The 16,082-nt window shown below is 37.0% G+C and overlaps 2 protein-coding genes across 2 annotated transcripts in view; one reads left to right on the forward strand and one right to left on the reverse strand.

The window, feature by feature from the left end:
• The window catches only part of LOC148951638 (uncharacterized), a 79,232-nt gene that overhangs the window by 47,314 nt on the left and 15,836 nt on the right, over positions 1 to 16,082 (reverse strand). The window contains exon 3 of the mRNA XM_089091171.1: positions 4,014 to 4,200. Coding sequence (XP_088947297.1) covers positions 4,014 to 4,200 — 187 coding nt within the window. The remainder of the gene's footprint in view (positions 1 to 4,013; positions 4,201 to 16,082) is intronic.
• On the forward strand, positions 6,853 to 12,880 carry LOC148951639 (uncharacterized). The gene is made up of 3 exons (XM_089090402.1): positions 6,853 to 7,057; positions 8,998 to 9,278; positions 12,656 to 12,880. The coding sequence occupies exons 1-3, from the start codon at positions 6,892 to 6,894 to the stop codon at positions 12,764 to 12,766; spliced, it is 558 nt and encodes a 185-aa protein (XP_088946528.1). The 5' UTR covers positions 6,853 to 6,891; the 3' UTR covers positions 12,767 to 12,880.

The following is a 16,082-nucleotide window of genomic DNA, read 5'->3' on the forward strand; positions in this document are numbered from 1 at the left end:
CCCCTTTCTAAATCCAAACTGATTAGCATCATAATTCACAAAATCAATAATATAAGGAAAAAGCACATATTCAAAAAGTTTGCTAATATTGCAGGCGACAGTAATAGGCCTATAAGAATCACATTTATTTACGTCTTTTCCTCTCTTTACAATTGAGGTAACAGTACCACACAGGAAACTATCAGGCACTAAAGAACAGCAAAGACACATTTGAAAAAGTAGCTGCAAATGTTTTACAAGTTCCCGAGAATCTTTCCGTAAATGAAAAACACTTATACCATCAATATCAATAGACTGAGACTTCAGCCGCCTGATCGAATCAGTAATTATCTCAGCTGACACAGGAGGGACATGCTTTTGTTGCATTTTTTCGGGAAGGCACTTAGCAAGGAGTTGGGAATATCGGCTATGTACAGCGAAATTAACACGGGAAAAAATATTAGAATAATGTTGGATCCAAGCTGATTGCGGAATATTATCACTCTTCTAATCAGTAAACTTAGAAGAATTCGTCACAAACTTCCACTCTTTCGAACTGTTTGGAAAATTAACTCAAGCTTCAGGGACGGACCGCAGTTGTCTTTTATAAGCCGTTTTCGTTTTACGTTTAATATCAAAAACAGTACCACGAGAGGGACGCCCACAAGCAATCCAAATACGAACCATAGCTTGGCCTGATTTTTCACTTTTTCAAAAGAGGGTCATAATTCCAAACAAACTATCGCGTGTTGGACCGAATACGTTCAATTGGGACAGCTACTTGTTCGTTTTTTTCAAACATAAAATGATTTGATGATAATACGTATTCAATTGCAAACGAGCACTGGGTGAGGTAACTCCGCAACAGAGGAGGTTATAAGGCACATTAATAGTACTCAGCAGGCTTGCAAGCGTGGCCATATAGAGGCCAATCACAAAGATTCCAATTTCGCCGTTGAAACCACTTTTTTCTACGGATTGGGGAGCATTTATTACTAGTTTAGATGTGACTGACACACACAGAGATATGGGTATGTGGTCATAATCTCTTACATCTTCATCAACGTGGACAGTTGAAGTTGTAACACCAGCAGAGCATACACAGTGGTCAAGGTTAGACCGGGAGCCACTGGCATGTATGTAAGTAAATGGAAGATCTTTTGTCAGAATCCGGAAACCAAGGGGGAGGCACTCGAGCAATGAATCGGATCGAGGGGAGGACATTGTCATGTGACAGTTCATGTCACCCATTAGTAACCAATCATAACCAAGTTTCTCAATACCCAATACCAAATTTTTCAATTTTTTGCATGCTTTAACAAAATGGGTGAATGATGCAAGATTATTCTTATTATGCAGCAAATAAACATTGACTAGTACAAGATCACCAATCCTGACGGCTAAATAAATATCATCAGATCCGTAACACTGTGGGGAAAGGGAAGAGTTTCTGATTCAGCACGCAAGCCAACCCACCGGAGGGACTACCACAAGTTCTTCGGGCATTTGTAGAAAAAACAATGTGTCTGGGGCTACGTCGAAGGAAATTTACGCTCACAGCCGGCAATAAATGTTCTTGAAAAAGGACTACATCAAATGTATCAAGAAGATTATCAATACAAATGTCCTTATCTTTGGTCCCATTAATATTAAAAGAACAAATAGGGATAGGCAAAGATATCATTTGGCAATACCTTTGGTAGCAATAGCAAGCAACTTGGGAAATCGCAAACTATATGACACATGGTCTCCACCACAGCTAGCGCATTTAGGGGACAACTGACAGGGAGAGTCCTTTGATGATTCGTGGGGATCGGAGCATCGGGAGCATTTCACGACTGGGCTTCTGCAATTGGCAACTACGTGGTCAGGAGAACGGCATCTATGGCAACAACGCGGGATCTGAAAATACTCAAAAACGCGCAAAATTTCATAATCAACTTTCAATCCAGTTTTAATGGCATTGATCTTAGTTGCAACATCTACAAACGAAATTCTGAGTGCATGGGAAGTTCCAAGCCTTGTTATGTCAGAGACTCCAGGGTATTCAGTAAGGCGAGAGATATCGTAATCAGTGCCTATACCCTTTAATAGACCAAAATATTTCTTTTCGCTAAGTTTGGCTTTAGAGTTCGCTAAAACTGAGGGCACAGCCTTGCAAAAATCATTCACGGCCACATTATCGATTCTTACAACAAGTTTATCGTTAGACGACCGTATGTTGCTAATTGCCTCATGACCGGAGATCTTGTTAATTACCTCTCTACGTTTTGCTGGGTTATTCAAAACCATAGGCACATTCGAGATAACAACTGTGGCTAGATTATCATTCGCGGGGACAGTAGGTAATGCCGGGAAATTCATATCATAATTTGTGAGCTTAGAATCAATAACTTCTAGAGTTCGGCCAATTTTATTAATCTTGGTAGCTAAGCGTGAATATGCTACAGCCGGTATGGTAGGAACTTCGGTTGGAAGCCGGATCACATAAATAGGAATAGTTATGTTCTCAGAATCACATTTCCGGATTAAATCAATCATATCTCTGATATTGTTTGTAATTGCTTTATTGCCAACGCGCTTAGGACAACAGTCATCTGGAACTGTAGCTGAATAAAGTTCAATCTTTGCAGTTGAAACAGCCGAATTCTTAAAAAAATCAACCGCATGACTCACGATGATATCGTCGTCAATTCCCGCTTCAAAATTTACTTGGATAAAGTTCAAAACAGGCGAATAAACATACCTGTCATTATCGCTTGCAGCACTCATAGTCCGCTTTAAACCGGTTTATCTAGGCAGGCAATTCACATCACGTCTTGTCTTGGCAAGAGCTAAATGAATACTTTTGACAGGAAATGACTGGAATGACAGGAAACTAATTTCTCATGTTCTCATTCGCCAAGTCAAATCCGATTCCGTTCATTATTGGAATGAAACACTGGAGAACAGTAAGGTCTAGTAAGAAAATAACAAATTTAAAATTATAAGATAGATGGTGAAGATACTCCGGTTTACATTATTGATACTGCAGTAATTCAGTTCCGTTTGGGTTAAAATCGGGTGTGCATTAAACCAGACAGCTCAAAATAAATACAAAATTGGTCTTAAATAAGGATTTTGAAAATAAATTGAGGCTAGGTTATAACCACAAATTTATTTATGTTAACCTTAGCTTGATTCAAATGTCATCATCAAACACCTTCGGCATTAGCACAACAGATTTTACAATATGACACATTTTAAAATATGTGTAAAATGAGAGTTAAAAGTTGCATATCTCAGTATATTTAAACTTTATGAAAAATAATTAATACAGATTAATTTCTATTAAAAGAATCAAGTTCTTAAAGTAAATCCTCATCAACCGATAAAAAATGGTGTTTTAGTACTATGTGACTTCTACAATTGATTTTTAGTCTACTTGTCCAATCACAGTGAATGCAAAATCAACAACCGTCAGAAAATACAGAAAAAAACATATGAAAAAGCTTATTATATAGCCTGGCTAAAGTAATAATTGGCCTTATCAACCAGGGGAAATTCAAAATTGCAACTCTTGCCATGCTCATCTGTCTTTGCAGCTCAATGTGAGCTGCTGCTCACATAAAGCAAGCTGCTCAAGCAGCTAGCTTTGAGAAAAAACCTAGCCATAGGTAAAAACTGCACATGTCAATATATATGAAATTTATGTAAAATAATTAATCTAAATTAGTTTCTAGAAAGGAATAAGAGCTTAGAAGCTCTAGTAAGAGAATAAGAAATTTAAAATTATAAAACCGATACTGAAGATACTCCAGTTTACATTATTGACACTGTAGCAGTTCAGTCTCGTTTAGGATGAAATTTTCCATCATTGTATGTATCAAAACAAATAGCTAAAATGATGGCCTGAAATGATGATTTATAAAAAAAAAGTGGCTAGACTATAAATATTAGCTTCACACAAATGTCATGTAACCTCTTCGGTATTATCGCAGCACGTTATGCTAGAAGTTTGGTTTATCACACACACACAAAGAGAAAAGACTCACATTCTAGTGCCATGTTTTCTAGACCAAGAACAAAAAGTTCTAAATCAACTTCTTTCTCCCGAACATTTCTTGTTGCCCTTTCTTGCTTAAACTTTTGGAAGTTTTCCAGTCTAAAAGTTGCGCGGGGTTTCTTCGGTTTATCCTTTTTCGTTCTGACGTATGACAAATTCCGGTGAAGAAACAGGGGCTGAAAGAGAAAAAATACAGATACGATTGCTGTTTCTATACTTAACTGAACCCAACTACACTTCTTGTCCTTACCTACTATCTACACTACCCACTTCCTTCTCCCCCTAGCATCAGAAAAAAAGAATATAAGAAAACTGGAAACTCAATTTAGTCTCTGACTCAAGATGCAACATGTCTACCTTTCTGATTCATGGCCTGCGGCGAAGGAGGGAGTCACTTGTAGGGTCACGGGCCTCCTATACTCCTCCAGTCATAAATATTGAAAACCAATGGATAATTCCAATTCAAGCAAGGTGCAACATACCTACATTTACACACAAAAATTGATAGTTCAAGGGTCAGTGGATTTGGACGAGCCAGGTGCCCAGTTAGGCCCTAAAATAAAACAGATAGAAATTTCTCCAGTAATTCCGCATCACAACAAGATGCAATGCCTAAATTTCTGCTTATAAATGTGGTGGGATGAGGGGGGAGCAGTGTTAGAGGGGGGCACGGTCCCAAATTGCGCCTTGAGTAATACAGAGTATAAATCATTGCATGTTTCAAATTTATAAAAAATACTAACCATTTTTCTGCTAAAAAACGGAACTGGGAAGAGGGACTAACTAGAACTTCGATTAAGCAAAGCTCGATTTAAGTGAACCGTGATTTAGCTTCATTTTGCACCAAATCAGGACTTAGCTCGTTTTTGTACTGAGCCAAGACTTTAGCTCATTTCTGCGCCAAGTTGGGACTTAGTTATATCTTTCATTGAGTTGGACCAAGCTAGTTTACTCAAAAAGTTACTGAAATTATGTAGCTATGACCATATTTGCCCCAAGTCAGGAAATAATTCATGAGAGACACACTGCCCCATACGAAATCAATCAATACCTGTTTCAATTCGTAGTACTTTCTGCTCGTTTTAAGTTAGATAAATAAAAAAAACAAGTTTTTTAAACTGAAAGTAAGGAGCGACATTAAAACTTAAAAACGAACAGAAATTTTTCCGTATATGAAAGGGGCTGTCCCCTCCTCAACGCTTCGCTCTTTACGCTAAAGTTTTTTATTGTTTTAAAAAATAAAGTTGTGAGACAGAGTCAAACTTTAGCGTACAGCGCGGGGCGTTGTGGAGGGGGCAGCCACTTTCATATACGGAATAATTTCTGTTCGTTTTAATTTTTAATGTCGCTCCTTACTTTCAGTTTAAAAAACTTGTTTTTTTTATTTAATTTTTGATCGTTTTTTAGTTAATGCAGCTTTTATTTTGGCTCACCATCATGGAATAAGTAAACAAAATTTGCATAAAAATTTTACTTTTCTTTTGCTAAATGGATGTCTCTAAATTTGGATATGACGTAATTTACAAATTAACATACGTAACTAACTTCTATATTCGTATATTTTTCTTCTGGCAAAAAATACGAAGTTGCAGATTTTTTCAGATATGAGCTTGAAACCTATGCAATTTGTTTTTCGGATACGCTGGATCTGAATGTTTGTGTTTCCTTAAAATTGGTTCACATGCAGGGGATGTTTCCCCCCTCTTTAAAAAAGCGGGTAAATATTTTCGGGCTCATAGCCATTGATTAGTACTATTAAATTTAAAAAAAGTTATTTATTTAGAATCAGAACTATAAACAAATTCTTTTGATATATTTATTGACATCAAAATTCCGTTTTTTAAAGTTTCGATTACTATTGAGCCGTATCGCTTGTTTTTTTATCTTTTTTTTTTTTTATTAGGTATATGTTATTACGTATATGAGGGGGTTCTCCCCTTAGTCAATACCAAGCTCTTTACGTTAAAAGTTAAAAAAAAAAATTTATTAATAAACCCCTGAATCACAAAGGTCGTTTAATTAGAATAGATAGCTCTTTTGAAAGCACTAAAAAAAACTGTAGCGTAAAGAGCGAGGTATTGATTTTGGGGGAAACCCCTTCACATATGTTATAATTTCTTTTCGTTGTAAGTTTTAATGCTGCGTCTTGCTTTCAGTTGAAAAAACTTGTTTTTTTTTATTATTTAATTTCTGTTCGTATTTTAAATAATGATTTGAAATCTGGCGCCCCCTTCCGAGAACTGTCCCGTACCCCAAAGAAACATCATCCACGGACAGATTCTCCAGAGTCACCCCCTCCTCTAGCCCCCCCCCTCCAGAAAAAAAACCTTCCTGAAAATGTCTGTATACTTCCCAATAACCAATAAATAATGCTGGCAAGTCTGGCGCCCCCTTCATGGCAATTTCCCTTCCCCCATGAAAACTTCCTTCATGGACAGATCCTCCAACATAGATAAATGGCAAGAAAGAGAAAAGAGAGGGAGAAAGACAGAGGGGAGAGAGAGAGAGAATGAGATACAGAGAGCCATAAAGAAATGAAACTTGTTTTATAGTAAGTAACATCAATCTCCTACTTACCACTCTAAACTTCGGCAAACCCAGTTTTTATGGGTCAAAATTACAATATTTGATTATGATCAAAGATTTACGTAATACATTTGGAATTATTTGTCGAATCATTACCAAGAAAAACAGTTGTGAGATGGATTACCCTAATCTCCTGTTAATCCCGATTCTATTTGCTGTCAATATCAGCTAAGGATTAACTTACTGCGCAAAAAGAGATTAGAATTCCGTAATCAAGCAAAAAGCATAGGCACTGTTTCAGTTCCTCAAGAACTATACTAGTATCTATAGCAATTGTAAAAATGGAGATGATATTATTATTGACTTTTTGCCTTAGCTTGGTGATAGGTGATGTATATGACGAGTTTTACGCGTTCCCTAACTCTGTATGGTATGACAGCACACCTGCTGACCACTTTCCAACATGGAGTAAAGAGCATCATTCTGGGTACCCCTTACCTCCTCCTGGTAAGTAACTAAATATCGATATTGCAATTTGTTCTGAAACAGGTTACTGGTACTTCGACTAGACCCAATCCTTAGATTCAAATTCGATTTCGACTAGAGATAAAATTTGACATTTAGAACCAGGGTCGTATCCATAATTTTTTCGGAGGGGGGGGGGTACAAAAGTTTCTTTGGGTGGAGGGGGGCACAAGAAAAACTTAAAAACGTGTCGAAAATTGTTTATATTCCTTTTGATACGTTTTTGAGAAACATTTCAGGGGGGTTCGGGTCAAACCCCCTACCCATCCTGGATAAAGCCTTGTTTAGAACCAAATACCCTAGCTTTTATTGCTAATACTTCGATTTTTTAGCATCCTCATTTTTTTAAGACCGTGGTTACCTACCCTTTTTATTTCTTGTGCTTCTTTAAAATTTGCTTTCTCTCGCCCTATCCCTCAAGCAATAAAGTAAATCTTACAAAATAGAGCTGCTCACTCCGATGCACAAAGGCACACGTCGGCCCAGTTGTGAAAACTAACCACTGCACTGTGTGTTTTAAAGACATTGGAAGTGATTGTATGTGAGGTGTTATAAATTTGTGATATTTAATAAAGATAAAAGACAATAAAACATGATATTTTGGCAGTGCAACACTAACTAAAGGGTAAGGTCCATAATATGTTTCTTAAATTAAATTGTGCCTAGATTTTCTTCGTTCAACTTGATTTACTGCACAGTTTGACAAAAAAAAGTAACAAAAATACAAATATATCTATATATACTAAGATAAGAACAGAAGCAAGATAAAAATAAAATAAAAGGAAACTTGCCACAAACTTTAATGGTAAACTTAGAGAGTTGAGAAAGCGTTAGTCATCCTGATATTGGTATTATACACGAGTATGGTACCTGAGTATGGTACCTGATATAATGCTTGAGTATGGTATTAAACACGAACATACGTTAAATTTGAAAAATGGATTTTTTTTAAAAAGAAGTAAAGAGTGACACTAAAATTTAAACGGAATAGAAATTATACAGCATATAAAGTGGCCATTCGCCCCCTTCCTTCGCGACTCTGCACAAAAGGATAGATGGCTACAGACTGCTGCAATTTTGCAGATTTAACAATCTAGTTATAACCAATACGGTGTTTTGTCATAAAATACGTTAACGTGGTAATTGGGATAGGTGAGGAGCGTGCGTAGCTGTGTTGGTCTCAGGCGGCTTGATGCTGCGGTGAGGTGTTAGTAGTAGTAGTTGACTTGTTTTCCTAATACGACTACCGTACTTCAAGAGCGAATGTTCCATCATAAGAGCAATGGGAATACGAACTATTTTTCACAAGCTTCAAGAATGGAAGGGCTTATTGATGCACATTACTTTATTCAACAGCACTTTCAAACAAGCACGGAAAGGGGGCGATTACCCCCTAAACGATTTTTTTTAAGAATCCTCCCTAAATTATACTATTGAGTACTATATTTTAGAAAAAAACAATGGCATTTGAATTTTTATAGCGCAAAAGCTTTTCACTTTTACATCCAAGATCTGCCAAAAAGAGGTACGAACGTTACTTTCAACTAGATGATAGTTACATCATAGCCAAAAACAGTAGACTATCTGTTTTCGATTTGCCTTATTGTTTTGATAATCAGTTTGGAAACTGCTCCCCCTTCCCTTTTAACTAACCAATTCACGCAAGAAGCTCAAAATTATTTTCCCTATATTTCTTTCATATAATTCACTGCTTCCACTACTACCAAATTTCCAAGAATAAACCTTATATTTTCCAAAATCTCTCTTTAAAAAAAAGACAATCATTAACTTCCAGGGATATTAGGGAGAATCAGATTTTTTTTTGGGGAAAATTTGGCGAGACCCAGGAAAATTTGGCAACAATGGAAGCGGTAAAATACCTATTTATGTTGAACAGCACTAATTTCTAGTTTGATTTCCAGATGATAGCACACTAATCCAGATGATACGAGGAAACTACACTGATGAAACTCTGCCAGCTTACCTTCAGTCTGTTCCCTTTAACCTTGATGGGGAAAACCAAATGCGGATTCGTTACTGGTTAAGGAGCGTTAATGCAGACGGATCAAAACTACGAATTCAAATTAGAGGTCCTGGTGGACATAGGACAACAGTTAAAACAATAGTGTCAAACAGTGCTTATTACAACAATTTTGTAGAAGAAACTGTCATCATACCGACTAAAACTGACGGCGGATACTCGGTAATAAACATTAATTTTTTTATATATAGCTAAATTTATTAAGAGAGTAACTAGAAAGCTGTGCCACGCATAAAAAAAAAAAAAGTTGAACTAAGAGAAATACAATTTTCTTTTCAAAATCGATCGATACTCACTGAAGAGCTGCGTGCATTGCTTCATTTTTGTTTTAAAAAGTTCGTATTTGATGCACAAATACAACAACAAATTCCCCCCCCCCCATATTTTGAAAAATACATATTGCCCTCCCTCTCCTCCTAAATATTATGAATTGACGCCACTGCGTCCACCCCTTCTGAGGTCTACCTACCTTAGCACTAAAGTACCCGCATTCATTTGAAATTTAGAAGGCGGTTTACCTACAGCCAAAAAAACTTTAATCTAGAAATATTATACAGTTGAACTTCAGAGCCCAGGTAGGAGCAGGCTTTGCATTTTCATTGCTCGGGTGTTTCTCCTCTACATTAAAATACTGACTAATAAGCAAGATTCAGAAAGCTTGTTCCTTTTCAGGGACGAGGGGGTATATGCTTGTACTAGCTGGTCTAGCCTTTTATTAAATACAAAAAAAAACAAGATTTTTTTAACTGAAAGTAAGAAGCGACATAAAAACTTGAAACGAACAGAAATTATATCGTATATGAAATGGGCTATCCCCTCCTCCAAAGCTCGCTGTTTACGCAAAAGTTTGACTCTTTTTCACACCTCTACTTTTCGAAACAATAAAATTTTTAGCGTAAAGAGTGAAGAGTTGAGGAGGGGACAGCCCCTTTAATATACGGAATAATTTCTGTTAGTTTTAACTTTAAATGTTGCTCCTTACTTTTGGTTAAAAAAAAACTTGTTTTTTTATTTAATTTCGGAACATTTTTCACCTGATGCAGGTTTGAATTTGGCTCACCGTACATGCAAAATTAAAACAAATTTGCATATTAATTTTGGCAGATTTATCCCGTATATGAAGGGTTGCCTTCTCCTAAATACCTTGCTCTTTACGCTAAAGCTGTTAGCACTTTTAAAAAAGCTTCCTATTCTAATTAAACGACCCCCGTGTTTCAGTTTTTATAAACAATAAAACTTTAGAGTAAAGAGTAAGGTACTGAGGAGGGGGCAACCCTTCATATATGGAATAATTTCAGTTCGTTTTTCAGATAATGCCGGTAAATCTGGCTCACCCTTTATGAAATATACCCCTCCCCCTCACAGAAAACTCATCCGCAGATATTTCATCAACATAAAGTGCATCCCCCCCCCGTCAAATTCCCTCCAGACAGTTCCATCCTTGCTGAGAATCCCCTCCCAGTAAAATTGCTTGCAGACGATTCAGCCTGAAAAATTCTCCTTCGCGTTCTTTCATTTGAATAATACTTTAATCTGTAATCGGTTTCTCGATCACTCCCAGAATCGGTTCCGTGGAAATTATTTCCCAGAAAAGAAAACACACAGGAAAAAGCTCCGGATCATTCCTTCGGGAAATTTCCGCATACAAAATTTGGCAGAGAGAACATAAGACAATTAAGAGTAATTTTGTATAGTAATTATGTCAAGTACCCCAGTGTAAAATATCCCCTGGAATATTCAACCCCCAGAAATTTCCCTCCCTAAGGAGGATTTTCCCCGTAGAAATACACCCCAAGCACACCCTCCCACCAAAATATCTGTATACGACCCAATAACAAATACAATTCATAGATAATGGGTGAATTTCATAAACTACAGGCCTCTTACCACGGACTGTGGTAGGTCATTTTGCCCCAAAAGACATAATGATTTGATCTTTCAACTATACTGAATAAATGGTTATCTCAAAGTTTTGATCATTTTGGGGATGAATGGGTGTGTGGGGGGGGTAGTTGCCCTCTAATCTTTTTGGTCACTTAGAAAGGGCTAGAAAATTTTTTATTTCCTTTCGAGCGACCCCTCACTCGATATTCTAGGACCACTGGGTCGATACGATCAACCCTAGAAAAAACAACAACAAACAAACAAAAAAAAAACAAATAAACACGCATCCGTGATCTTTCTTCTGGCAAAAACTACAAAATTCCACATTTTTACAGAAGAGCTTGAAACCTCCATAGTAGGGTTCTCTATACGCTGAATGTGATGGAGTGATTTTTATTAAGATTCTATGACTTTTTAAGGGCTGTTTCCTCCTATTTTAAAAATAAGGCAAATTTTCTCAGGCTCGTAAACTTTGATGGGTAAGACTAAACTGAATGAAACTTATATATTTGAAATCATCATAAATATCTGATTCTTTTGATATATCTATTGGTATTAGAATTCCGTTTTTTAGAGTTTCGGTTACTATTGAGCCGGGTCGCTCCTTACTTACAGTTCGTTCCCACGAACAATTTGATTCGTTTCCTATACATTTTGACTTACTTGACTTAAGGCTGCCGCCGAGGGTTCGGCGTAGAAAACGATGAGACCAGGCGCCTCCAGGTTGACCTATCGCTTGCCAGGCTCGCAGCTTCTTCCACCGGGATGTGGGCTTGGGCAAGGAATTCATCGGCTTTGTCTTTCCACCTAGTGGGGGGGGGCGTCCTCTGGGTCGCTTCCATCCGTCTAGGGTGGGGCCAAAGTTAAATGCGACCCGTTCTGGGGCGTCGCGTGACATGCGAAGGAGGTGGCCATACCACCAAACAGTACGCTGGGCGAGCTGCGTCGAGAAAGGAGTTTGCGCCGTATGTGACAGGAGGGTCTGGTTGCTAACGAAGTCAGTCCAGTGAAGTCCTTCGATTCTTCGGAGATGTTTCGTCTGTGCGACATCGACATTCCTATATATTTTAGGGTAAGAAAATTTGTCTTCACGCAAGTGGCTACGCACCGGTTAAAAATAATTAAACAACGCATGAAATTGCTTTCACCGTCAAATACGCATGGAAAAATTAATAGATGTGATATTTTGAGCCACAAGACCGTGGGCTGTGCTTGCACATGCAGCAATTTTGGAAATTAAAATACGGATTATGTTAGGTTTTATGTTTTAGAAGAAAGAAACAAAGCATTAGTTTTTAAACAAGGTGGATTTTAAAGCTAACTAAATTGAGAGATGTCGGGAAATGCTTGATTTTAGTGAGTATATTTTGAGGCTTTGTTTAAGAAAATTTTTTTTTTTTTTTTTTTTTTTTTTTGAAGAAAAAATTCTTATTAGGACAAACAATTTTTATAAGCTTTGAGGGGTTCCGATTTCCATCTGATTTAAATCATTTGAGTGCGGATAATTAGCAAGTAATTTGAACTGATCTTACAATATCAGTCAATGCTGCTAGTAAACAAACTTACTCTCCTTTTGTTCAAACGCGTCTGTACTTTCACTGTATTAGCAGTACTTTAACGATCTTCATAATTCATAAGATCATATTTTTTTCTAGATTATTATCCAGGGAGAACGTGAGGCAACAGAAGAAGGTGGCGTCGCTATTGGTGCAATTTATTTGATTGGCAGCAACTTTGTGGCACCAACAAAATCAAAACAACACTGAGAAGCTGGACAATTGTAGTTCTCATTTTACCTCTGAATGGACGGATTTACAGAACCTTTTTAGCTTTTATTGTTGCTTTTAAGACAAATAAAAACATAGTGTCTAAAACACAAATCGTTTTCAGTAAAGCGGAAATGACGCTCTAACTTTTTTAAAGAGTTTAAGGGGGCTTTTGTAGTAAATTATATTCATTTAAGTTCGCTTTGATTCCATTTTAATCATTTGTCATTTTAGGTTTCATTTATTCATGCATACTAATTTTGACTTTATTTCTGCTCATTTTAGGTTTTAATATTACATTTTTTCCTTGAAAAACTTTTCCTGGACTTTTTTCTTTAAATCAATACCTGTTGCCCAAAATGGTATAAACTTTCTCAGAGAAACATCATGGATTCTTTTTTTATTGTGCGGCAACACTGGTACTATCAATCCTCGCAGCTAGTACATATTAGGCCCGTTTTTTAGCTCTAAGATCTTACATCTTTCTGCAAAGATTATCGTTTTTTAACCCATCTTTGTTCTAAGATCTTACAGCTCACTGATGTTAGCAAAAAGCATGAAAGCCGTCATATTTTTGCCATATAGAACAATGATTAGAGAACTTTGATGATTTACTCATCGTTGTTCTCAGACCACTTATTAGAGCAAAATGATGAAAGATGTTTACACAAAAACGACAAAAGATGTAAGATCTTAGTTCAAAGATTTCACTTTTAAGCGTTTTCTGACAAAAGATATAAAATCTTAGCACATTGATGAGTGAAAAAACGGCCCAATTGAGTTTCCACATTTTTGCAGATAAGAGCTTGAAACCTCTACAGTAGGGCTCTCTGATACGCTGAATGTGATGGTGTGATTTTCATTAAGATTATATGACTTTTAAGGGGTGTTTCCTCCTTTTGTTTCCACAGCTAGAACATGTTGAGTTTCCAGCAGGTTTTTTCGATCTTTTGAGTAGGGATTATAGGGATCCCTACTAATCCCTACTAGGGATTAGTAGGGTCTATAGGGATTTTAGGCAAGGTTTTTTAGAACCTTAAAAAGACTGGAATCATATTTACAACATCGGACAGGAGAGTGCAGATTGAATGGGCTTGCACAAATCTCTACAAGTCGAGGTGTTTTGGTGGATAAGGCTAATGGCAGCCTACATACGTATTATACCAAACACACTCGAGAAGTTTGTTCTTTTAGATGTGAGAAAACCGGTTTTATCTGTCTATATTCAGAGACAATTAACTTGGGTTCAGTGGAAAAACTACGATGTAGGTATATAAGTATATTTTAATTAAACATTTAATATATAGAGATGGTATTTTGGTTAGGACAGGTTAGGTATTTAATATAATGTGTTCTGGGCGGCCTACTTTCCATAATTCTCTTATCTTATCTCTGTCGTAGTTTCCATAATTTTGTTTCTAAAGTATTATTTTTTTTTCATTATATTTTCGTATATTTCATTATGATTAACCTGACTTCACTTCTCGAGTGCGTTTGGTATAATGGGTAAGTATCCTGAAAATGTTTTAAGCAACTTTGGCAAAAAACTGAGATACATCAAAATACAAGAAGCATTAACTAAGTTCGTGTACTCAGAGTTTAGTAAGGCTTATTATTAGAGTTCTTTTATTTGGTTAATCAGACTTTTTTATTTCAGCATGGCAGTACATTAGCTTAGTAATAACCTTACAAACGAATGCTCATAAAGAAGTTCAGTGTGCCAATAACAGACTGGGTTACTAGTAAATTTTCGTGACTTTCGGCATTTTTTTTTATCAGATCACTCCCCCCCTGAACCAAAATCCTCAAGATAAACACTAATCTGCCACGTCAGAAGCAACGCTTTAGTCTTGCCTGCTGCAAATAGTCATAGGCCTTCAAGGTAGTGTTTCCTCAGAGACAGTTCATACGGAAGGGGTGACCAAGAAACTTCGAAGGGGGTAATTCGATTGAAAATTGAAAGTTCTAGTGCCCCTTTTAAGAGTCAAAAGTGGTAAAAGGGTAATCATACCACCTCCCTGCCCTTCTGTTCGAACCAGCCCCCATACCCTCCGAAGACATCCCTTCAAATTTGAGATAGCCATTATTTTGTCAAAATAGTCGGAAGGTCCAATAAATGTGCCTCCAAGGATGGCATAACACCGCCGGGCCCTGTGGAAAGGGCCTTAAATAATGTAAATGGGCAATAGATTAAACATACGTTTTATAATAGAAAATGTGGGCTTTAGCAATATCTAACTGTTTAGAGTCTTAAGTTGAAAAAAAAATTGGAAGGGTGTTGACCTATATCAAAAGACACTATATAAATCCATAGTGCCTTCATGGGGATGGTCGTAAAAAATGCGGAGGGGATCAATCGACTGAATATTGAAAGTTCTTGTGTTCTTGTTGAGAGTCAGAAGTGACCAGAGGGCAGCCAGTCTCCCTCCCTCGCCCTTCTTTTCTAACCGGACCCCATGCACTCCAGAGACATTTGATCAAAATCTGAGAAAGCCATATGGCTCAAAATAATCAAAATTTCCAATAAATATGGCCCCAGGGATGACATGACCCTCACAGACCTTGGGGAAAGGGTCATAAATACTGTGACTGGTAATTGTTTAACCATATGTTTTATAATAGAAAGGGGGAGGCTTGTCCAATATCTCAGGAACAGTTAAGGATAGTGTAAGAATATTCTATTCTTAGGAATAGAATAGGATATTTAGTTGAAACGGCTAAGAGAATTATATTTGCGATATCTCAGATATGGCTAGAGATATGAAATTGAAACTTTTAGTAAATGTTGAGGAGGATTTTGAACAAAGCCAAAAGACACTACGTATATCCAAGTTGTTCAAATGGTGTCAGGATTAAACTTTCAGGGAATGCCGAGGATGGTGATAAAATAAATCAAAACGTACTATGTGTATCCAGGCTGCCATATGGGCGTATCTGCAAAATCTCAAGATCAGCTTAAGGTAATGAATTCAAACTTACAGAAATTGCTGAGAGGGATGCTCAACAAAATAAAAACACATTATGAGTACCCAGGTTGTTAAAAGGATACTTTAGAACATCAAAGTATTAGAAGTTGAAACTATCAAAGAATTTCAAGGGGGATGTAGAACTAAATCAAAATGTACTACGTGCATCCCGGTCGTAAAAAGGGCGGATCTGCAATATTACTTGAATAGCTAAGAATATTAAGCTGAAACTTTAACATAGTGTATCTGCAAAATCTCGGTAGCGGCGTGGAACTCGGGAGTGCATTCAGTTGGAACTTACAGGGTGTGTTGAGGGAGGTTTAAACTAGATCAAAAGATCCTATGTGCAA

The sequence above is a fragment of the Artemia sp. Qi Xiang Cuo genome, chromosome 6 (assembly GCF_049724085.1).
Source record: "Artemia sp. Qi Xiang Cuo chromosome 6, ASM4972408v1, whole genome shotgun sequence".
Taxonomy (NCBI): domain Eukaryota; kingdom Metazoa; phylum Arthropoda; class Branchiopoda; order Anostraca; family Artemiidae; genus Artemia; species Artemia sp. Qi Xiang Cuo.

Bases quoted from the DNA above. Each gene is read 5' to 3' on its own strand.
- LOC148951639 (XM_089090402.1), top strand. From the start codon at position 6,892: ATGGAGATGATATTATTATTGACTTTTTGCCTTAGCTTGGTGATAGGT. The intron at 7,058-8,997 runs GTAAGTAACTAA...TTTGATTTCCAG, and splicing joins GTACCCCTTACCTCCTCCTG to ATGATAGCACACTAATCCAG. The intron at 9,279-12,655 runs GTAATAAACATT...ATTTTTTTCTAG, and splicing joins AAACTGACGGCGGATACTCG to ATTATTATCCAGGGAGAACG.